The 24,812-nt window shown below is 36.1% G+C and overlaps 3 protein-coding genes across 3 annotated transcripts; 1 reads left to right on the top strand and 2 right to left on the bottom strand.

The window, feature by feature from the left end:
• Positions 1–3,264: 3,264 nt before the first annotated feature.
• Positions 3,265–7,996, bottom strand: LOC132166174 (ABC transporter G family member 1-like). The gene is made up of 8 exons (XM_059576951.1): positions 7,532–7,996; positions 6,458–6,537; positions 5,860–6,324; positions 5,022–5,108; positions 4,798–4,923; positions 4,509–4,703; positions 4,277–4,363; positions 3,265–4,188 (listed from the first exon to the last, which is right to left on the bottom strand). The coding sequence occupies exons 1-8, from the start codon at positions 7,899–7,901 to the stop codon at positions 3,475–3,477; spliced, it is 2,124 nt and encodes a 707-aa protein (XP_059432934.1). The 5' UTR covers positions 7,902–7,996; the 3' UTR covers positions 3,265–3,474.
• Positions 7,997–9,581: 1,585 nt separating this feature from the next.
• On the bottom strand, positions 9,582–12,226 carry LOC132165872 (ABC transporter G family member 1-like). The gene is made up of 8 exons (XM_059576563.1): positions 12,011–12,226; positions 11,782–11,861; positions 11,231–11,695; positions 11,049–11,135; positions 10,821–10,949; positions 10,544–10,738; positions 10,339–10,425; positions 9,582–10,259 (listed from the first exon to the last, which is right to left on the bottom strand). The coding sequence occupies exons 1-8, from the start codon at positions 12,219–12,221 to the stop codon at positions 9,582–9,584; spliced, it is 1,932 nt and encodes a 643-aa protein (XP_059432546.1). The 5' UTR covers positions 12,222–12,226.
• A 3,834-nt stretch (positions 12,227–16,060) lies between these two features.
• Positions 16,061–19,136, top strand: LOC132165548 (ras-related protein Rab11D). Its single transcript, XM_059576165.1, has 2 exons — positions 16,061–16,355; positions 18,464–19,136. Exons 1-2 carry the CDS (start codon positions 16,138–16,140, stop codon positions 18,903–18,905), a joined length of 660 nt encoding a protein of 219 aa, XP_059432148.1. The 5' UTR covers positions 16,061–16,137; the 3' UTR covers positions 18,906–19,136.
• The last annotated feature ends 5,676 nt before the right edge of the window (positions 19,137–24,812 follow it).

Here is a 24,812-nt window from a genome sequence, read left to right as displayed (position 1 = left end):
GGGTGACCCAGAGATAGACGATGATCTTTATTGCATATATTTACGCTCCCACTAGCATTATATGAAAGAGTCGAAAAAAACAAGTGTACGTTTATTTATATTTATTTTTTTGGTTGTTTTATCATTATTCAGAAAGTGTCGTGAAGCATTAACTACTATATAACAAGTGGCCTAGTCAAAATTAATTCCGGGTTCCAACCTTCTCAACCGCGGTGTGTGCCAATCCAGCAGGACATAATATGAACTTTTAGAATTATTTGTTATTGTATGGTTTTAATTTTTTTCAGGGAAAAATTTAAAATTAGTCTTTGTGATTTACTTGATTTACAATTAACTATATATAGTATCAAAATAAACTTAAAGGTCATGCATTGAGATATGCCAAAAAAATAATTTAGTTCATACAATCAAATTTCGTTCACTGACTTAACAGATTATGATAACATGAAACATTAGAACCAATAAAATTGTGATATTTGTCATATTTAAGTCAGTGTCACACTAACAGAATCTGTTAAATTTTTTTTTTTTTTTTATGACGGGGAACCTCGACAAGGTAGAACCCTTCAGACACACTCCTGCAGAGTAAACGTCAGACCCGTGCACCACACCCTCGAAAGTTTCCTTATACGGATCAGGATAAATCTCTAGTTTTTACACTAGGGGGTGTAGCCCCAAAGAAGAGTTTGCACCTAGCAAGTCTCAAACTTGGGATCTATAGGGTGATACTCTCTAAGACCACAAGCCTCAACCACTAGGCCAACTCCAATTAGTAGATAAAATTTGACTGTAGGGACTAAATTATTTTTTTGGCACACCTCAAAGATCTTTGAGTTCATTTTGATACCATAGAGAGCTAATTGTAAATCAGATAAACCACAATGATTAATTTTTCATTTTTCCCTTTTTTGAATAATGCTTATCTTATAATTATTTTATAATATTGAGAATTAATTTTTTATTTTTCTGTTTAAGAAAATTGGTTCAAGTGATAGTTGATACTGGTATTGTGAAATAAAAATGTAATTTCTAGTATTACTCATTTTCTCCCTAGTGTTTTGATAAATGAAAATATTGGGGGTATTGCAATTTTTGTTATAATTAATTACTTATATATTAATGTGAAAGTTAACAGCTAGCTACAATAAAATTTAATTATTGAAAAGTGCTTGCCATACTATATGTTTTTATATAACCCTTTACAAATTAACATGACATTTCAAGTAAGCGTTATGTAGCATAACATGATAAAAACAAAATTAAAAACAAAATTTCAAAATTAAATTTAATTGTTTAGTGGCTGATGTAGGTAATATCAATGTGATACTAATACATCAGTTTGTTAATATATAATATCGTAACAATACTATTATTTGTTTAGTAGTTAATGTGATAACATCAATTTGTAAATAAAAAATAAATAAAAAATTACTACAACTAACGACACTCTTTCAAAAACAATTTGCCGAAGCTAGTTGTGAAGGGAGAAATCAGTTTGTTGGGATTTAGAACTTGTTTTTCGGAGACGCTTGGTGTTCTCAGGAGGATATTGTCAATTTTTTTTTGGGAGTCTAAGAAAATATTATCCTAATTAAAAATTTAAAGAAACATTATCAATTAAATAATAATTTAAAGATTTTTCTTTAAATAATACCAATACGAGGGCAACAAGAGGTAGTTGCCCCTTCTGCCTACCCTAAAATTTGATTTAACTGAGGTGTAGCCTTTATTTATCTATTGCAATTTGCACATCCTAGAAAAGGAAACTAGCCCTGGACCATAGTATTAAAGGCAAGCCTGATTCGAGGGTTTGTTTTCTTTGTACAATTCATTTACTTTGCCAGATACTCAAAGTAGGGACCAGTGGACCACAGTAGAGACATCCTAGGCGCTTGCTCCAAGCGTCTTCCCCTTGTGGAGGCCAATCAAGGCGAAGCAAATGCTGCCCTTCTAGTCGTGCAACTTGCCTCTCAGTACTGTATTTTCTGTCTTATTATTGAAGGGGACTCTTTGACAACAATTCTAGCCATCAATTATCCTCACCTCAGCACCGAATGGGTCTTTGCCCATGTCTTCACCGACATCAACCTTCAACTCATCTCCTTCCCGGAATGGACAGCTTTGAAGGTTTCAAGATATGCTAATTTTTGTGCATATCATATCGTCAAATGGGTCGCTTTAAACATAATGTTTGAAAAAAAAAAAAAGAGGTAGGGTTGCACAATTACCAAGAAAAAGATCGGCTTGTGTGCTTTAGTTAAAATTATACCACACTTAAAAATTAAAATCTTGAAATTGAAGGGTTCAGATTTGTTCCAGGATTTTCACTAGCTAGACTCCCTTTCATCCATCCCTTCTTCTTCTCTCTTTAATTTTTTTTTTCTCAGACATATTAAAATGAGATGGAACTTACCGTAAATATATAAGCAAATAGATACGTATAGTCTCTCTACATCAACGTACCCATTCGATGCAAAATCTTAATCTCAAATTCTTTTGGCATCACAAACACACAATAACATAAACTACTAGAAAAATAAACTAAACATGATTTATAGGGTCCAAGAAAAATAATACCTTTGAGCGTAAAAACTCTCTTAACAAGATTCCCTGAAATCCCCAACAATAATAACAATGCTAAGAGTTAAGCCAAAACAATGCGGCAATCATAAATGATAAACCCACTTAAAATTATAAAAAAATAAAATTGATGATGCTTGAAAAAAATCAGAATAAAAGTGATAAAAAAAATCAGGAAAACGGAACAACTTTCTCTTCCTCTTCCCTGCGGAGACCAGTTGGGTATCCTTTTGATAAAATCAGGATAAAAGTGAGTTCTCTTGTATCCCTTTGATGAATAAGAATCAAGGAGAGAGAGAGAGAGAGAGAGTAATTGAAGGGGGGTATTTTCGGTTTTCCTTGTTGAAAGGAGGCAAAACTAAAAAGAAAAAAAATTTAAGGGGTGACAAAAATATTAGTTTGGCGGGAAAATTTTATAAAAACAACCTATATTCTAAGAACAATTTTGAAGAATGTCCCCCACTCCTACAAGTAGATCCGCCCCTGTTTCACATGGCACAATAAGATTGTCGATATATTCTTTAAGGGACTTAGACCATGTTTAACATTGAGTTTGAAAAATACAACTTTTAAGTTAATGCTTTGTCCCAATCAACTTGCGGGAGAATGTTAACGATATGTCACTCAACACTTCAACCAAATCATCTACCTCATCAGCAAAGTCAAAAGCCAGCTCACAATCTGTTGCATGAAACAATTCAATAATTCTACAGCACCAGAATTCTTCTCAGCATACAATTCCTTGAAGCTCTCATGTTGATTTACAATTTCGAATTCAAATATATATAGATAGTGTTAGTAGCCTACTCAATCATGTTTCTCTTGTAATATTTCAAACTTAGCTAGATAAGTTATACTATCTATGTGTATAATTATAAAATCAATGAAATGTAGCTACAGAAAGTATTCAAGATCAAAATATTCGAGGCAATGCATCTTTGCTTCAGGAGAAGGCTCAGATGAGGTGTTCTCTATGCTCTGTTTCGAATGCTTGGGAGGCACAACTCCAAGAGCTTTAATCACCGTCTTAACCTTTTCAACAACCTTAATAATTCCCCAAAACATGAGCCTATAAAAAACCACCATTCCCAACAAAATAACAAGGTCAATCCACTTGGAGTAGCCCATGTCCACATGCCACGTGTTTCGCAAGATATAGTCACCACTGATAGGTGGCCCCCCTGCTTGGTTACTTTTGAAAGTTAATCCTTCAAACTCATTCTTGTAGAATCCTTGGTTTGCATACTTATGGAACGAAATATAGAACATTGGGTATTTCCAAAAAGGCTTAGGAAGATCGTCCGGCAGCCGGAAGAAACCTCCACCCAACATCATCAGACCTTGGATTCCGGCACCGGTAATGATACCCATGAGAAAATCTGGCACTATACTCGCAACAATCATCATTAGGCTTTCCACCAACATCATGCATGCAAAGAGTAGCAATGCGTAGCAGGGAAAATGTTGGAAACTCCTTTCAACCAGGTAATAAGCAATTGCTCCAGGAAGTAAAGAGATTAAAAGCAAGTATGGAATAGAAGAACATGTGTTTCCAATCACAAACGCGCCAACGCCATAGTGCCCATTTAATCTTTCTCGCCCAAATATCTGATACAGTTGAAGAATTAAGGGTCAAATTAATTAAGCACATCCAATAGTTATTAATTCGAGATTAATTAGTAACAAAATGACTAACCTTCATGTCCTCTACAAAAGAAGGGAATCCACCGATTGCCATAAAAGTGAGAAAGGCCGCAACAAACATCAGCATTAAACCTCTAGCCTAGAAATTTACAAGTAACAAAGATCAATATGTGTTTGTGCAACATTGCAAAGCTTTCAAAGATCGTGACCCGACATTAAGAGATTCAGGGTACGATTATAAAAGCGATAAAACATCATGTAGTAAGTTAAGTGGATATAGTTACCTGGATTGAAGCAAAATTGAAGCCAATGTTATAGAATATAGTCCCTACACATAAACACAATCCAATATAGATTGCAAGGCGAAGCCAGTAATAGCCTAGATCACGATACATGTTCACAAAAGATCTCCTTGTCAGAACTAGGCACTGTGTAATGAAGCTTGCTTGGCTGCCCTTCTTCTCCAAAGCTCCTCCTTTCTACCAAAAAAAAAAAAAAAAAAAAAAATTATTATTATTTCTTAATCTATTTTATTTGTCATTTTGAGAAGAGAATGTATATCTATATGTATACCTGTTGGCATATCTTAGATATCATATGCAGAACCTGCTGGAATGTCCCAGATGACTTGTATGACTTGACGAGAATGTTGATGACTTCTTCGATGCTTGTTGTGCCATCAGACCCTTTTTCGATGTCCTAATTAATGTTGATAACCAAAGCCTCCTGTGAGTTTTCCCTGATGATTGCTTTGAAGAAAAAAGAATGGAAGCGAGAAAGTATATATATATACGTACTGCGTCGAAGTCCTTGTTGATAGTTCTAAGGTAGTGATCAGATGGGTTTCTCAGACTTGGGCATGGGAAGCCTTTTGAAGCAAAATACTGCATAAAATTCATATATATATTCTTACAATTCAAAAGCAATTGGTTTTATGCTTACTAAAGAGATTACGAGACGTTTGAGTTTGGAAAGTGTTTATTCACTTAAATTTATTCATTGTATAATTTGTATATATAGAGATTACAAGATAAAAATTTCTGTACAGTTGTAACCCTAGTTTAAAAAATAAAGGGGAAACCTCATTTACTCTCAAAGTATCAGCGTTTTTGCAATCATAATCTCGAACTTTTAATTTTTACAATATCGGTATCCTAAGAATTTTCTCTTTTTTTATTTCACTTTTTTTTGTTTTTTGGGTTAAAAAGCTAAAAATATTTTATATTTGTCCAAAAAAACTTCTTTAATTTCGAAAAATGGTTTCCATTTTTAAATTTTGGTAAATCATTTTTTGAGTTAAGTATCTCCTTCTCAAACTGTCAGACCATCCCTCGACAATTGCCGAACCATAGTTGAGTCACTGTCGAACCACCACAGATCCCGTTGTACCTCCACTAGACCCATCGGACCTTCCCCGAACTATTGCCGAGCCTCCACAAGACTACCACCTGAGCTTTGTTGGGCCACCGCTCCAACTCTGCCGGACCACAGCCGGAACTCAAATTTTTAGGTTAATTTTTTTTTTTTTCTAATTTAAAAAATAGACTCGATAAGTTACCAAAAAAAATAAAAATAAATAGTGAGATAAAGTTGATTTTTATGCGTGTGCATTTTTATAAATGAAATTATTGTTACCTCTTCTGCCATGGAAACAGGGCCGAAATAGACAGTCATGCCAGTGGAAAGGAGGCAGAGATTACTGAAGAGCTCAAAAACTTCACTGCTCGGTTGATGGATTGATGCAATCACAGTTCTTCCATCTTGGCGAGCGAGCTTAGTGATGCGGTTCATGACATGGAAAGATGCTGCACTGTCCAGCCCACTTGTTGGCTCGTCAAGGAAAAGCAGCTTCGGGCGCGTCAAGATTTCAATGCAAATGCTAACCCTCCTCTTTTGCCCACCGCTCAACCCTTTTACGTTACAGCTTCCTATTCTTGTATCCATGGAGTCTTGCAAGCCCATCTCCCTTATTGTCGTCTCCGCCCTTTCTTTCTTCTCGGATCTTGACATTGAGTGGGGCAGCTGGAGCTGCGCCGAGTAGAATACGGCTTCCCTTACTGTTAGTGTCGTCATTAAGGTGTCATCCTGTGTCACATACGCCTATTTCATTGAAAATATAAGAGAAATCATTATCACCAAAGGAGAATCACACTGTCAATGTTTTGATGGATCATGCAAATTATATACTTAACGTAAACATATATACAATAAATTTATAACCCTTTTTTCTTACCGAAGTTCCGAAAGCAAGTGTTTGTTTGATTCCGTTTACCAAAATCTCCCCAGTTTGCTGCGTATTTGAACACAACCTCCCTGCAATAAGTTGCTTATCAGTAGCAAAAAGGCCCTTTTCTTTACATTGTTTCAGGAATTCCTATAATCTCGGATTTTAACAAATAGCTCACTAAGTTTTAAAATGTGATTCTTCGTGAAATAAGCAAACGGAAACAGATTAGTCTACGCTAGGGTCGGAGCTGGGGTGGCTGTGTAGGCCATGGCCCCCCAACTCAAGGAAAAAAAAAAATTATAAGGTAATATTTTTTTATTTTTTTATTGGCCCCTACCCACTAAAATTTTTGACTCTTGGCCGGTCCCTACCCATCCCAAGCTCCGTCTTCGTTCTTGGTCTACGTTGTTAGAAAAGTTGACAGAATCTATTAATAAGCCACATCAGCATGAATCAAGCCGATCAAATACCATCACAATGGCCATTGGGGGTTGTTTAGCCACACATTTTTTTTTTTTTTTTTTGTTGCCGTTTGAGGGTGTCTGAACTACTCTATGGCTATAAGGATGGTTCAGCTACTTAATTTAGCATTTACATTTATAAATTCTGTCAACTTTTCTAATGGTGGAAACCAATGAGTTATTAATATTTTTGAACATGCAGGGAGCTATTTGTCAAAACTTTAAACTACATTGACCAAAAATAAATTTATATATTCTGATTAATTAAATAATTATACTCACTAATTATTGTTTTGGGATAAATAAAGCAAGTGATTTTTGAACACCAATGGATATAAGTGTTAGAATATATTGTGATATTGTGGGAATATATTAGCATTGATTGTAATTAATAAAATCAAATCAAAATTAAATATACCTGATTTGATTTTATCAATCATTCCATTTTGTATTATCTCTCTCATTCCTATAAATAGGGAGCATTTGTATTGCAAAATAATTTATTCAATAAGAGCCTTTATATGTGGATGTAGATCATTGACCGAACAAGTAAAATCTTTGTGTCTTATCTTATGATTCCGCAATTTATTATTTAATTATGAATTTCTTCAATAAGTACCTGCCAAAGAATCCAAAAGAGTCGACTTGCCGCAGCCGGAAGGCCCCATGATAGCCAGAACCTCGCCTGGCTCAGCATACCCAGTAATCCCCTGAAGTATCGGCAAGCGCCCTCTTTTCCCGTCACCCACTGTAACCCACACGTCTTTCCAAGTCAAGAAAACTCTCTCCCTCTTTGAATCTTCGGGACCAAACCTCGGTGACGATGCTTCATGACTGTCCAACCGCGAAGAACCAGAGGTAGACGACCAGCTGCCATCTGCTTCTTCAGAAGCCATGCTTTGCATCTCCAAATCACCAACTCCTGCACTTGTCACAGCCTCCTTCAAATTTGAAGATCTCGTTGGCCTTCCAATATTTGAGGAATCCATGCTGCTTAATTTCTTCTTATAGAAGTGAATTTTTTGAGAGAGACAAAGAGATCTGACAATATAATGCTGGATTTGTCAATTGCATTACACTTTACACTACCCCCTTGCATAAGAAACAACAAGAAACAGTGTCTTAATTAGACCAATGCCGTGAAGCACTGAAATTAGAACTATATAACAAACGGGTATTTTGTCTTTGTTAGCTCCACGTAGGCGTTCCAATCTTCTCGACAGCTAGAGGCTTGTACGCAGCCGACGGCGTCACGGGAGCAACTGTGCATGTTGTCTGCCGACCGTAGTATCCCCACTTTTTTGTCTTGTTAACTTGGCTTTTCAAAGTTTAGGCATACGTTGTTTTTCTCTTAATAGACATGTTTACCGTTAAATTACCATGTTTTTTTTTCTAGAAGTGGTAATTTTACATTGACAATTCAAATGAAGCACGCCACAATGTGGGAGAAGTTGCTGTCTTAGGCAAATGCTGGAGCTAATTCAAGGTTACAAAAGTATAATGGTAATTATTTGTGATCGTGATAGCTAGTCAATTGTATGTGATGTAGATAGTGTCGGTAAAAAAAAAAAAAAAAAAACCAGAGACAAAAACAGAGGAAGAAGAAAGAAAAGAAGACAATGAGAGGAAAAAGAATTTAGGCCCAAAACCACCGCACCTCGGGTTGCTCAGTCATCTCTGGCCCTCCGACCGCCGTCTGCCGCCCTCTCCGGTCTGTATCGATCGGGTATGTTTGTTGGCTTAAACTGAAATAAAGAAAGAAGAAAGTTTTGCGGTGGTTGACAGTTCATGAAGCAATGAATGAATGAAAGCAGGAGTAGAGAAAGGAGTAATTATAGAAAGATAATAGAGCATAGGGTTCGTCCAATAGCTCAGGTGGAAGACAACGGCTAAACCAATCCCAAAGCAAAAATTTGTTGCTTAATTAATTGTCGTGTTATATTATTTTGGCTGAATCTGATTGCATGTCTGTGTTAGTCTCACATGCATATGTGCACACACTGTGAGATTGGCATATATAATGTAAATTGCATGGAGTTGAAGGAAAGCTGGAAAGGGGAGTTGAGCGGATGAGTAGAAGTAAGGAGAGGCCAACGGCGATGCGGACAAGGTCAAGGTGTGCATATGCTTTGTTATCATTGATTCTCAAAAGCAATGTGAAAGTTTTCAATACATCATGCAAATTAAATAACAATAAAAATAAGAAAAAAAAATGGAAAGAATTCTAAAAAAAATTCAAAATTGACTAATTTTTTTGTGGTCATAGCTCAAAAGTAGCTAACGCGTTTTTATGGATTGTTACACTAATTGCCTGTTCTACCCCCGACCAACTTCCAGAGGGATGTTAACAATACATCACTTAACGCATATGCCCAATCATCGTACCCATCAGCATACAAGTTAAAAGCCAGCTCACAATGTGTCAGTGTCACATGAAACTGTTCGGTAATTCTACAGCACCATAATTCTTCTCAGCATACAATTCGTTGAAGCTCTTGTCTCGATTTGCAATTTTGTGATTTCAAATGTAGGTAATGTTAGTTGCTTACTCAATCATGTTTCTCTTGTAATTTAAACTCAATAGATAATATATACTGTGTATGTATGTGTATAAATTCAATGAAAGGTAACTACAGAAAAAAAGTATTCAACATCAAAAAACTTTCCAACTACATCTTTGCTTCATGTGAAGGTTCGGATGAGGTGGTCTCTATGCTCTGTTTCGAATGCTTGGGACACACAACTACAAGAGCTTTAATCACCGTCTTAACCTTTTCGACAGTCTTAATAATTCCCCAAAACATGAGCCTATATAAAACCACCATTCCCAACAAAATAACGAGGTCAATCCACTTGGAGTAGGCCATCTCTACATGCCAGGTGTTTCGCAAGATATAGTCACCACTGATAGGTGGCCCTCCTGCTTGGTTACTATTGAAAGTTAATCCTTTAAACTCATTCTTGTAGAATCCTTGGTTTGCATACTTATGGAATGAAATATAGTACATTGGGTATTTCCAAAAAGGCTTAGGAAGATCATCCGGCAGCCGGAAGAAACCGCCACCCAACATCATCACGCCTTGGATTCCGGCACCGGTGATGATACCCATGAGAAAATCTGGCAATATGCTCGCAACAATCATCATTAGGCTTTCGACCAACATCATGCAGGCAAAGAGTAGCAATGCGAAGAAGGCAAAGTGTTGGAAACTCCTTTCAACAAGGTAATAAGCTATTGCTCCAGGAGCTAAAGAGATTATAAGCAAGTATGGAATGGAAGAAAATGTATTTCCAATCACAAACGCGCCAACACCATAGTGCCCATTTAATCTTTCTCGCCCAAATATCTGAAATAGTTGAAGAATTAAGTGTCAAATTAAGCACATCCAATTGCTATAAAATTGTGTTGCATATAAAATGACTGACCTTCATGTCCTCTACAAAAGAAGGGAATCCACCAATTGCCATAAAAGTGAGAAAGGCAGCAATAAACATCAGCATTAAACCTCTAGCCTAGAAATTTACAAGTAATAAAGATCAATATGTGATGGATCATCATTTTCAAATTGATCAATTAATTAACTTAGAGGTTTCTGTTTCATGATATGGATATATAGTTCATATCAATTACCTGGATTGAGCCAAAATTGAAGCCAATGTTATAGAATATAGTCCCTACACATAAACACAAAGCAGTATAGATTGCGAGGCGAAGCCAGTAATAGCCTAGATCACGATACATGTTTACAAAAGATCTCCTTGTCAGAACAAGGCATTGGGTAATGAAGCTTGCTTGGCTTCCCTTCTTCTCCAAAGTTCCTCCTTTCTACAAAAAAAAAAAAAAAAAAAACTCAATATTATTATTCTTTCTTAATTTTTATTTATTTATTTTCATTGAACATGTATACCTGTAATTGGCATATCTTAGATATCACTTGCTGAACCTGCTGGAATGACCTAGATGACTTGTATGACTTGACGAGAATATTAATGACTTCTTCAGTGCTTGTTGTGCCATCAGACCCTTTTTCGATGTCCTAATTAATGTTGATAACCAATGGCTCCCATGAGTTTTCCCTGATGATTGCTTTGAAGAATAGGGAATGGAAACGAGAAAAGTATATATATATACATACTGCGTCGAAGTCCTTGTTGATAGTTCTAAGGTAGTGATCAGATGGATTTCTCAGAGTTGGGCATGGGAAGCCTTTTGAAGCAAAAAACTGCATAAAAAAACATAAATATATTGACAATTCATAATTAATTTTTTTCAAAACAATTCATTTGATACATGCATCGTAAAAGAAATTGGTGTTACCTCTTCTGCCATGGAAACAGGGCCAAAATAGACAGTCATGCCAGTGGAAAGGAGACAGAGATTGCTGAAGAGCTCAAAAACTTCACTGCTCGGTTGATGGATTGATGCAATCACAGTTCTTCCATCTTGGCGAGCAAGCTTAGTGATGCGGCTCATGACATGGAAAGATGCTGCACTGTCCAACCCACTTGTAGGCTCGTCAAGGAAAAGCAGCTTCGGGCGCGTCAAGATTTCAATGCAAATGCTAACCCTCCTCTTTTGTCCACCACTCAACCCTTTTACGTTACAGCTTCCTATTCTTGTATCCATGGAGTCTTGCAAGCCCATCTCCCTTATCGTCATCTCCGCCCTTTCCTTCTTCTCAGATGTTGACATTGAATCAGGCAGTTGGAGCTGTGCTGAGTAGTATACAGCTTCCCTTACAGTTAGTGTTGTCATCAAGGTGTCATCCTGAGTCACATACGCCTATTTCATGCAAAATAAGAGAAATCATTATATATTTGACATGAACATATATACAATATACATGAGTCATGACCATTTTTTCATACCGAAGTTCCAAAAGCAAGTGTTTGTTTGACTCCGTTTACCAAAATTTCCCCAGTCTGCTGCGTATTTGAACTTAACCTCCCTGCAATAAGTTGCTTATGATCAGTTGCAAAAGGACCGTTTTCTTTGACAATGTTTGTTGTAGGAAATTAATTATATAATTACACCCACTAATTCTTGTTTTGGGATAAATAAAGCAAGCGATTTTTGAACACCAATGGATATAAGTACCTGCCAAAGAATTCAAAAGAGTTGACTTGCCGCAGCCAGAAGGCCCCATGATAGCCAGAACCTCTCCGGGCTCAGCATACCCTGTAATCCCCTGAAGTATCGGCAAGCGCCCTCTTTTCCCATCATCCACTGTAACCCACACGTCTTTCCATGTCAAGAAAACGCCCTCCCTCTTTGACGTCACACAACCAACATTATTTGAGGAATCCATGCAATTTGAGAGAAAAAGAGAGAGAAATCTGATAATGTAATGCTTGATTTGTGTATTGCATTACACTGATCCCCTAGTATTATAAGAAACAACTGAAAACAGAGTTTTATGCCAATGCCGTGAAACATTGAAATTACAGGGACTGTGTGACCCATTCCGGGGACCCAACGGCGACGGGTACACCACTATATAACAAATGGGTATTAATTGTCCAATCTTCTCGATGGCTAGCCGCCGGCGTCATGGGCCACTGTGGGTGTTTGTCATAGTCCAACCTCGTTTTGTTCTCCAAGTATACTCCTAATAATCAAGTTGACAATTCAAAACGAAGCACGCCACTAAATGGGAAGAATTCGCTGTCTGGGTGGTTTACCAACAATCTTGGACCAACGCTGGGGTAATTCAAGGCTACAAGTATAATATTAATGGGTAATATGTGATCGATCGTGATAGCAAGTCAATTATTTGTGATTTATATGGTCAAGAAATTTAGTTAACGGTTTTTGTGCCGTGCATTGCGCACCAATCAACTGCAATCCATTGAAATGATTTTGGATGTAGCGGAAGCCAAAGAAAATCAGCACACTAGAATTGAAGAATGGCGTCTTCTTCATTCAACGAGATAATTGAATCACTCAAAACTGAGGCTTTCATTACATCGTCTCTGACTTTTATTGCTGATGATCTTGGCTTCCATTGAAGGTGGAAGGCGTTTGGTGGCTTAGCTTAATTCTTTTGTTGTTCTGCTCTAAGATCAAGGCCTCTGTATTTATCTTTGAATGGTTGGAATTGTTCATCTTGGCATACATGTGGCATTGTCCGTCGCCTATCGACCGGCGGAAGTCAGTTGTCATCAATGACGGTTCGGTGGTGGTTGATAAGAGGCTGTTAGGTGATAAATAACGGTTCGGTGGTGATTAATAAGAGGCCGTTAGTCGATAAACAGTTACTGTGTCCACTCTTATCCTTAATGCACACTTTCTATGGTTGGGGCAAGGAATCTATTGTGCCAAATAAATATATGTTTTTTTTTTTTTTTTTTCAATAGTAATCTTCAAAGAGTGTATCCATAATCCATATATAATTTTGCAATATAAAAATATTAGAAAGATTAGTTTAGGAAAGATGTATATGTAGTTATAAAGACTAGTTTAAAGCATATTACTGTATCTAAGAGGAGAACGCTCAAATTAACCCAAATTATTGTGGTAGATGTTAGTTTTAGCATGTCTTAATTTGAATTTTATTTTCATTCATTTCTTCTTAATTAAATTCTTTTTTAATAGAAAATAAAATATAATAAATAGCATTATAAACAAGACTCACAAACTTACAATCCCGAGACAATTATCAACTAAAAGTGGAGTTCATGTCATAAAGAAAATCCATCTCCATCAATAAGCTTCTCCCTCCTGAAAATAAAAGCTCCCCCCACCCTCATGGAAACGAATCCTCTCAATTTCAAATGAAATGGGTATTAATTTAGTACGGTAATATTATCTTTTTTCTTTTGAAAAATAAGCGTAGGATACTGATGAACAAGAAAACAGCAAGTAGAAGAGATAAATATTCCTAAGATTGTGAGACTATCACAATAATCAAATAAATCTTCCCAAAACAATAGATGCTATTTATAATTTAAGGGAAAATAATGAAGAAACTCAATTCTGAGTATTCTTATTGAGAAAACCAAATAAATAATTAAAACTCCTAGTCTAAAGATAACAATGAAATAAAGTCAGTTTAGAAGTCTACGAAAGACAACTAAACCAAATAAAAGACTAACAAAGAAACCTAATTCAAAGAAAGACTGAAAGATAAGATAGGATAAAAGATTAACAAAAAAACCTAATAAAAGACTGAAAGATAAGATAGGATAAAAGACTAACAAATAAACCTAATAAAAAACTGAAAGATAAGATAGGCTGTCCTGATCTACATCTGCAGAAAATTAACATAAGTGCCCAGTGTGCGCTCGATCGCAGGCACCCAGGCGATCGATCGTAGTACCAAAGAAGGGTGCGCTCAATCGTGCGCTCGAACGCAGTCACAGGGGGGAATCGATCGCAGTACCAAGGACGAGCATCGCAATACCAGGGGTCGGGCACTCGATCGCAATCAGTGTGCGATCGATCGCAGTTCCGAAGACTCCTACTGCAGCGCGAGTCTGAGATCGCTTTACCATCTTCCGGGGTGTCTTCACACTACCATCTATTCGGGTCTTCTTCATATACTCCCAAGCATTTTGGTCTATATCATAAATGCACTAAATGGCTACTCTTTATTTCAAATAAAATGGAAATGATCATTTTCCCACCCTCATGAATCCTACTGTACATTTGTACCCCTCTCCCATCATCTTTTTTCTTTCTTTTTCTTTTTCCTTTTCTTCTTCCCCTTTTGTTTTTTCCACTCTTTTGTATGGGCATTGGATGTCAGATCTATTGCACTCCCTCCACCTACACCATTCACAAATCTCTCTACCTCCATTACTAATTCCCACTCTACCCTCCGTCGGTTCCGACTCCCGCTTATGCATGCCTAGGGGTGAAAGGTAATTATTGTTAGCGATTATTAGCTAAAATCGCTAACTGTAACTGCATAGGCAACTAATAATCGCTAACTACTTTTTAAATGAAAAAATAAATAAAAAATATTTAAAAAATTAAAAGAATAAAAAAAACAAAATCACGATGATAATACAGTAATACCTTCCTACATATAACATCGTTTCTAAATTTTTATACATTTTTATATATGTTTAAATACAAAAACAACGTCATTTTATATATATATATATATATATATATATATATAAAATATGCGGTTATAAGTTAATACAATTAGCGGTCGATTAATAACCACCCGTATTTTCACCTCGATGCATGTCATTTGCTATGGTGCACTTTACTTGCGTCAACCACCTTTTGGTCTCCTACAACAAATTTGAGGCTCCTTTATTGGGCTCCCTAGCTCCCTTTGTGTGGAGCTCTTTCTGCGCATAAAAAATTATAGATCCAAATATGGGCAACAAAAATCACTGTCCTGGATATTATTTTCCATTCGTCCAGGATGGGACTCCTCTTATATTAGTTATGTTATTTCTTAGAATATGTTTGAGATTGTGTTTGAGAAATAAAGTTTTTAAGTTATTCTTCTTTATTTATTTATTTTTTTTGACAAAAACTTTATTTTTAGACTTTTGCCAAATTTTTTTTTTTTATTATTAAAATTGGTGTTTTTTTCTTCAAACAAATTTTTTGAGTATTACATGCATTTTTAAGCTCCTCAATCACACACCCAAACATATCCTTAATCCTCTGCTCCTTTATAAGCTAGTCAAAAACTAAGATTTTATTTGGTTGCCTTCAACTATATTCATAATATTCATCATAAACCGTTACAACTAACTCTGCTTATATCTTTTCCACCCGCATCCTCCATCAATTATGTCCCTCACATTTGTGGCCCTAATTGGCCCATTATGTAAATCAGACATTGTGGGTCGAGTGGCCCAACCCATAAAAGATCGAAGTTAAATCAAGAACCAACCGTAAAATTAAATTAATCAGACATGAGACAGCTCACCCGAAACATACGCCACACTGCGATCATTGCGAGGGCTCTCTCTTCCTCTCTTTTCCGCTCCCTTTAATTATTTCCAGTCCACATCCAGTGTTGACCGCACCAAATCCCACCACCACCAAACCCAATCCCATCCCGCCAAATAACGGAAACAAACAAAAACTCCCGCAACGTGGCAATCCTTGATTCGCTCTCCCGCGATAGCACATTAAAGAAATCTGAACGCGGGAGCACTATAACCTAAAATCTAAACGTGTCTTCCTTTTATATCGACAGCCGAAGCCCGAGCTTTCCCACCGATCCCTGAACTCGCCGATTCAGTGTGCAGAAAATGGCGAGCGACGCGAACCAGAAGATAGACTACGTGTTCAAGGTGGTGCTGATAGGGGACTCGGCGGTCGGGAAGTCTCAGATACTGGCGAGGTTCGCGCGTGACGAGTTCAGCCTGGACTCCAAGGCCACAATCGGCGTCGAGTTCCAGACCCGCACCCTGGTCATCCAGCACAAGAGTGTCAAGGCCCAGATCTGGGACACCGCCGGCCAAGAACGGTAAACCCCTTCTACTATACGCACTCAACTCTCTTTCTCCTTTTCTAGAAACTTCTACTTTCCTCCTGTTTAGATTCCTTGGGTTCTGATTTGGTTCACTGGTTGCTGTTAGGCATGCAATTCTACGCCGAGTTTTGAGAGGTCAAACCGAAGTCAAAATTTGTTTCACACTGATTTTGTTAGTTGTACATCGGAAAATGTTAGATTTCGTAATGTTGGATGGAGATAACTAGTTGATGGTGTTGTTTTGTAGGTCTAGATGACTTAGATTAGGAATTTGGGATTAGGGTTCTCTGCATTTTCGTGGTTTACTCCGTCTTACAAACCTAATTGTTTTTTTTTTTAATTATTATTTATTTTAAATAATGGTTTATATTTTGCCAACTCAGCATACATCTTAGGGAAGATGAAAGGAAGGTAGTAATGTTGAGATAATAAAATCTGAATCATTTAATTGAACATAATATTTTAAAATTTTAAGAACTTTCATGTTAAATTACCCTAGAAAATGTAAAAGATCCTGGCTAGGAATTGTATCCAGAAAATCTAAAAGATCTGAATCATTCAATTCGTTGGAGTCTTACGGCTTTTGAATGTAGTTCTCTTTTATGAATAATGCTGCATACCACACCAATATCCCATCACGACATTGGTGTGGCATATAGCATTATGTTTATTGTAATTGTAGATATTGTCTAGAATAATGTCTTACAGACCATGATGTGGAATTATTTGAGATCTTATTGCTGAGTTGATCCATATTTGGATGCCTTTTTTGCATCCATTGGATTCGTCATGGATTATACAGTTGGACAAAGTTTGTTGCCCTCCCTTGTGTGACGTTCGTTCACAAGTATCAATTCCAAGATGTATGAGACCGAACCCACCTTTCCTTTCCTTATGATTCCCATTTTCCTGCTTGTAAACTTCTGGTTTTTTTTACCTAAATCATTATATATTTTCAAATATGAATAAAGGAAAAAGAACGAAAGAAGGAGAAACAATATTTAACCCCTCTAACTACCAATTTTTTTTTTTTTTTTGCAATGTCCCCTTCTGTGACCCAAAATGACAAAAATACTTTACCATAGATTAAAAAAAAAATCAGAAAAAGATAAGTATTTTTTTCTTTTTCTTATGGAGAGTATTTTTATCATTTTAGGTCATGGCATTACAACCCAATTGTAGAGTGGGAGAGACATTGCAAAAATTGATACATTGGGGGGATTTTGCAAAAAGGATGGTAATTAGAGGGGGTAAATGTAGTTAACCCAAGAAAGAAATTAAGAAGTTTGGGGTTGAAATTGATTTGTAGAGGGGGAGGAGGCAGTTTTGTTGTTGGTTATGTCGTTTGGAGTTTATTATGATTACCATTATCTGATTAATCTTGTTGACTTTAAAACTAGTCCCCTCTATGTAAGACTATTTTTGATAGCTGGAAATTGATCCAGCATAACACCACTGACATGTTTAACATTCGTGAACATTGATATTTTATTTAGGCAAGTTTTTGTATGTCTAATCTGAATGACAACTCATTTATCTTGTGCGTGGATTCTTCCTTCTACAATAAACTTTGATACATGAATTCCATTTGTCTTGTGGTACTCCAAGAGTGTAGTAGCAACACAATTATCAAAGCAATCAGAATGCTCTGCTGTTCTACCCTTGGTTTGGTGTCTGCAAAATTCTTTGCCATATTTTTATGGACACAAATCTAGTTTGGAGGAAATTTCCTTCAACCTACTCTAATAAGTGATAAGTGTCATATCTCATATATTTTTTTTAATATTTTAACAATCATTTATTGTCATTCCACTAATCTAGGAATCAAAGCATTAATTTTTTAGAAACCCAAAAATGTTGAATGACACTTGTCACTTATTAGAGTAGGTTGAAGGAAATTTCCTCCAAACCAGTTTGGAGAAACTTTGTGTCCTATTTTTAATCCTATATAGGTGTTTTCTTTTTAGTATCTCAAAGCTTAATGATTTTGCAAAAAGTCGGTTTTGCATCATTTATCATTGAATGATATTAAGTTGTTTTGACCAAATTATCTGTCTTGATGCAAGTTATGGTGTTCTGCATATTTTTTTTGGATTGAGCAGGTACAGAGCAGTTACAAGTGCATATTACAGGGGTGCTGTTGGGGCAATGCTGGTTTACGACATTACAAAACGCCAGACCTTTGATCACATACCTCGTTGGCTGGAAGAGCTGCGTGGCCATGCTGACAAGAACATTGTCATCATACTGATTGGTAACAAAAGCGATCTTGAGGATCAGCGGGCAGTCCCCACTGAGGATGCCAAAGAATTTGCTCAAAAGGAAGGACTGTTTTTCTTGGAGACTTCGGCATTGCAAGCGACTAATGTTGAAACTGCCTTCTTGACTGTATTGACAGAGATCTTCAACATTGTCAACAAGAAGAACCTAGTTGCGGATGAAAATCAAGGTAATGGGAACCCTTCTTTGGCTGGCAAGAAGATCCTTGTCCCAGGCCCTGCACAAGTGATCCCAACTAAGAGCAGCATGTGCTGTAGATCATGATTTGATTGAATTGAGGTTTCAGAAAATGGGAATCTTGGTTCTATGTTTCTCTAAGCAATTTTTTGAGGGGTGTGGTGTATTTCCTTTGTATATTTTACATTGCTTCAGTGTAGTTTTGCACGAGCAGCTGATTACTTGCATGTTAGGAAATGGGAGAAAGAACTAAGGATGAAGCTGAGTTGCAGATTGCTTGTTACTAATTTGTTGTATTGAAAATTTAAGTTTACGTTCTCTTTGCATCAATTTCAACCTTCCCATAAATCTTTTGAATGCCCTGGAGAAAGCACCTCCTGATTATCAAGGCAAAATTAATTAACACTCTTCCATAAGTGTTCCGTCAATCTTTTAAACAAATTTCCATGTTTAATGCCATCTCTGTAAGCCTTGTGCCAGCCAGATGCCAGAAAAGCTCATTCAGCCACACGGGGTGATTCACCCTTACTGCTTTCTTTTGGACAGTTTTCTTTTTTTAAGTGGCTTTTAACATGATTCTATTCGTTAAAACATAAAACAAATTTGTAGAACATAACATAATGGCTCAGTTTTCTAATTTTTTTTTTTTTTTAAATAAAAATATTTAACAATAACTCAAAAACATATTACAATATTGTTTTGCCGAGACAGCAACTCTTAGGGAATCGGACGGACGGGACATGAAAATCCAACTCACGACTCCAAAACCCAACGCCTCAACAAGATCTGCCCCAGCCCATTTTCGATCCAACCCAATGACCTATGAGACCTGCGGGTCTTGTCCGGCTGGGGAAGAAATTTCTATGTATGTTTCCATGTGAGTGTCCGCCAACAAACATTCACGTTTAAAGCCCATGTCTCTCGGGGTCTTGGTCCAAGTTAGGATTTCACATCTCTCACGTTGAAAGCCCATCTTTCAGACCCTAGTTTTTAATTTGTCTGATTTAAGAACTAGCTAGGGTGGTCTAGATTTATTTCACACTACATTGAAACATTCAAATAGCGTACTGTACGCTTCGCCTTATTAATATATAAGCAGTAGAGCCCAACACGCAGCACACTAGCAATACCCATAGGTGACTGAAAAATGACTATTTTCATACAAATTTTGTGTCAACTTTTTCATACATTTCTTCCCCAGCCAGAGCCTGCAGTGCCACCACAAGACGTAGAAGCAGGCGCTCAGCCACTTGATCTGGAAGTGGTGCATAACCATATGGTGAACTTTTGCTTAGCATCGGCAACTGCAATATCTCTCACATATGCCCAAATTCACTCCGAATTCTCTCCAACATTCCAAGTGGTCTCTTTCGGATGCGCATTGTGCTTTGCTTCCTTCTTCGTTAGCAAATTCATGAAGTCCAAGTTTCCTGCGATAGCCCAAATGCTCCATCGACTAGGTGTCTTCTTCTCAGTGACAGCTTTCTTTACAGCCATTACAATTCTATTTCTTATGTGGCTCCAAATTATTACTTGGCTGGTCTATGCAATTTCCTTCCTGGCAATTTTAGTTTCCACTGATCTCTTCTAATTATAATATTACTACTTTACTACCTATTCGAGGGAATGTTCCACATTTTTCAATTTGCCCTTTTTTTTTTTTAAATTGAATAAGGAAAAAGGTTATAGAGATAATCTTTTCGATTTTTGATCCGAATGGAAGAGAGAATGGGAGATCCTACTACTTCGCTTTTTACCGGGTTGACCCGCAGGTCTCATAAGTCATCGGGCTGGATCAAAAATGGGCTGGAGCGGATGGGGTTGAAGCATTGGGTTTTGGAGTTGTGAGTCAGATTTTCATGTCCGATTCCCTAAGAGTTACTGTTTAGGCAAAACGATGTAATTTGTTTTTGAGTTATTGTTATATATTTTTATGTAAAAAATAATAAAGTTTAGCAAAATGAGCCATTATGTTATTATTATGTTCAACAAATTTGTTTTATGTTTTAATGAATAGAAGGGCTTTTTATTATTATTATTATTATTTTATTTTATGTCTACCTAAGGAAAGGAGAGGACGATGTCTCTCTTCTCCTGTAGTAGTGCTTAGTGTCTTTTTGTAGTCTATTTTGGACTCCATTTTTTGCGGTTTTGTTTTAGATCTAGTTTATTGATAAAGATATAATTTTTCAAATTCAAATCTACTCGTCTTCACCTGCCAACGCATGTCTTCTCGGGATGTCTACGATATGGTGATCTTTCGCTGCTACTTGTATTGGAGATTTTTTTTTTTTTTTGGTTTGTCGTGGTCTTTGGTTCGAGGACTAGATTTGTTTTCCTAACCTTTTAGGCCGATGATGAGTAGATTGGTGTGGGGATTATCTCTCACGACCAGAAAATAAAGTTTAGAAATTTGGGCTACCTATGTCTTAGATCTAATCTGCCTTGAGCAAATTTGTTTCATAATTATAATTGTACATAGGTTAGCAGAAGCTGAAGTCATAGATAATACTTGATTGTAAGAATTTTCTGATTGTATCTATGATTTTGTAACCTCATAATTTTTTAATGAAATCGGACAAGATTCTCGTTAAAAAAAAAAGAAAAGAATGCGAATTAATAAAAGCTTATTAAAAGCCACTTAAAAAAGTAACAACAAAATTTTTCTTCCGACTAAGTTGGAGGAATCTATAAAAATGACATAGGATCTCTTCATTTTATTGTCAAGATTTACAATATTATTTCGACATTCGTTAGTTGTTCGTTAAGTTACAGCCGTACAGGGAATTACGCGTTGTTATCTTCGCTGCTCGTGAGAAATTTGTATAGTGGTTTCTGAAGTTTGCATGGGACAATATTTTGAATTTCTTGATTGTGGAAAGAGCGCTGCTGCCTCCTGGGCTTCGATTTTCTTTTATTTTTCTTTTTGTGGGTATTTATTATCTAAAGAGGAAAGTCATGGGTGTAAAAGGCTCCGTTTGAAGCGATTCCAGAGGTTGATGTATGCAAATTTCCCCATTGGGAGATCTTCCAGGTACATGTTATGTGTTATCTTTTGTCAACGTGATTAGGTTATTGTGCTTTTCCTGTATTCTTCTTACTAAATTACACTTTTTTCCTTCATCAGATAAATCTATTTTGGGAAGCCGGGATTTGAAATGGTACTTCTTTGAATCGTGGTACTGAATATATATAATGAGTCGTGGGGCTAGAATGAAGTTTTTAATATATGTATATATATAAAAGCAGAGGCCAACCCTTTTTTTGGTTTTCGTTAATATTTGATATTATTCTATTATGTTGCCTTATATGTTCTACGATTTATTCTAGAATTTCTTGCCAACTATTTTGTTTCTCTCTATAAATAGAGAGCTTTGTAAACATATTAATATAGAAGAGAATAATACAATGTAATCCTTATATGTTTCCGCTCTCTCTCTTCTCTCTTTTTTTTTTTGCTCTCCAATATATTTAACATGCTATTACAGCCACTTCCTTTGATGGTGGAAGTTAAGAAGTTGAATATACACAATGAGTAGTTGTAAATATATTCAATACTTTCCTCATGGCATTGTTGTAAATAAGCTTTTTAACTTATTTACAACAATGCCATGAGGGAAGTTTGGAAAGTTGAATATTCCATAGAAAAATGCTAGCTTTACAAACAAATTTTACAAAAAAATTTTACAACATAATGTGTCACAATATGATTAAGTTTTTTAAAAATTGAATTTATCTTATTTTCAATCATATTATGTCGCATCATATTGTAAAAATTTGTTTATAAACTTAGTATTCCTCTATTCAATGAGAACTCCAACTATCCGTCTTGGTCTAAAACACTATCTTTGCAGCATCCAATATATGTTCGACACAAACGCTAAAACCATTGTATGGAATAGTATTGAAAAAACAGGATTATTATCTCTTTGTTCTTCATTCTAACCCCTGAAGTCTGAACCAACCAACATTCCCACGGAGAAAGGTGGATAACTGAAAGTTTGAAAGCCATCATACCCACAGAGAACTGAAAGTTTGAAATCAACCAGAGATAAGCATACCCAGCCGTGGGTCGCAGTTTCTTGTGCCTCACAAACCTCTGATCATCAATTATTGCCTCCCCCAAGTTTCTTCTTTTCTCTTTCTTTTTCTCTCTCTCTGAGCCTTTGCAATTGCAGGCCTTTTCTCTCTGATCCATTTGTCCATAGAGCCTCGAGACGGCTGTTTTTGTTTTCAACACTTTCGACTCTATGTCTCTCTCTCCACCAGCCTTACGCACAGAGGAAGCTATCTCTTCGCAAAAAAGATTATATTTTTATTTTTTATTTGTTTATATTAGCTGCTTTGGTTGAATATTTCCTGAAGAAAATCTTGCTATGCAAATGGGTTTTTCTTTTTCATGTCAAACATACTTTGCCATATAAAAACAATTTTTTTCTCTGAAGATCGATAGGCAAGACAGAGGCTGACAAAGATATGTTGGATCTCAATGTTGATATCCTCTCGAGCAACTTACCTTGTGACGAAACAGAGGAGACAGTAGTAATAAAGCCGCCCAGGCAGCTTTTCCCGGTTACTTGGGTGGTCTATGCTTATGCTTTGCTTCCTTCTTCGTCAGCAAATTCATGAAGTCTTAAGTTTCCCACGATTGCCCTAGTGCTCAATCGACTAGGTGTCTTCTTTGCAGTGACAACTTTGTTCACACCCATTACAATTTCATTTCCACTATATCAGTAGTTTAAAAATAACAGTTTAAACTAATTGTTGAGTAGTTTTTATTCAGTTAGTTTATTCTGTACTTTTAGTTCAGTTAAATTTGTCAAGAAGCAAGTTAACAAACTCTGTTCTCGTATATGAGAAACAGAGTATGCATATATATTGTAATCGATTACTTCTTTTACATTTTTAATGAGAATCAGTCAAGTTATTCTCTCAATCTTCTTCTTCTTTTTTTTTTTTTCTCTCATTCTAGAATTTAATATTTTGTACCTTCAAATTATTACTTGGCTGATCTATGCAATTTTCTTACTGGCGGTTTAGTTTCTACTCTCTTCTAACTATAATATTACTAATGTTCCACGTATTTCAGTTAGTTTTCACACGAATGCACGCTGAAAGTTGTAATTTTTTATGCTTTTGAATGAATGCATGCAGAAAGTTGTAATGTTTGGTTTCACTCAAAAAAAACAAAACAAGATTTGGCTGTCTCTAGTTCTACTTTTTCCCTTTTAACCGGGTTGACTGTCAGGTCTCAAAGGTGAGGATAGGTCTTCGGATTGGACGGAAAATGGGCTAGGGCGAATTGAGTCTGGTCATTGGGGTGGGTTTGACAAAGGACTTGAAAAGGGAGTGGACTGAGATTATAGTAGATTTTATTGATATATATATATATAAAAAAAATAAAAATAATAAAAATAATAAAAAAAGTAAGAATGTTTTATATGAAAAAATAAAATAAAAAATATTTTGTAGTGATTTTTTTTTATTTGAATAGTAATAAAAAGTTATTGATGTAATGTAAAAAAATAAGAATATTAGAGTTAATTTGGGGATAAATTTTTTGAGTCTTTGGGTCTGGTCTAGTCTAATCCTGTGGCAAACATGCCCAGAGTTGGATTTTCATGTCCGATTCCCTGTAAGAGTTGTTGTTTAGCCTGTTTAGGCAAAACGATGCAATTTGTTTTTGAGTTATTGTTAAATATTTTTATATAAAAAAATAATAAATTTTAGCAAAGTGAGCCATTATGTTATGTTCAACAAATTTATTTTATGTTTTAACGAATAGAATCCTATTAAAAGCCACTTAAAAAAGTAAAATAATAAGCATGTTAAAAAGTCTTCCCCTTTCCCCTTCCTCCCGTCGATTAAAAAAAAAAAAAAAATCCAAAATTTCCAATAATTACGGCAAATTATTAATCCTTTCACTCCTTTTCGTCTTCCAACTGGAATATAGGATCTCTCCGGGGGCGGACCCATGTATACGGTTGGGGACGA

The sequence above is a fragment of the Corylus avellana genome, chromosome ca11, assembly GCF_901000735.1.
Source record: "Corylus avellana chromosome ca11, CavTom2PMs-1.0".
Lineage (NCBI taxonomy): Eukaryota > Viridiplantae > Streptophyta > Magnoliopsida > Fagales > Betulaceae > Corylus > Corylus avellana.
Note: the sequence above shows the minus strand (reverse complement) of the source record. Positions and strands in the feature narration are given on the sequence as shown.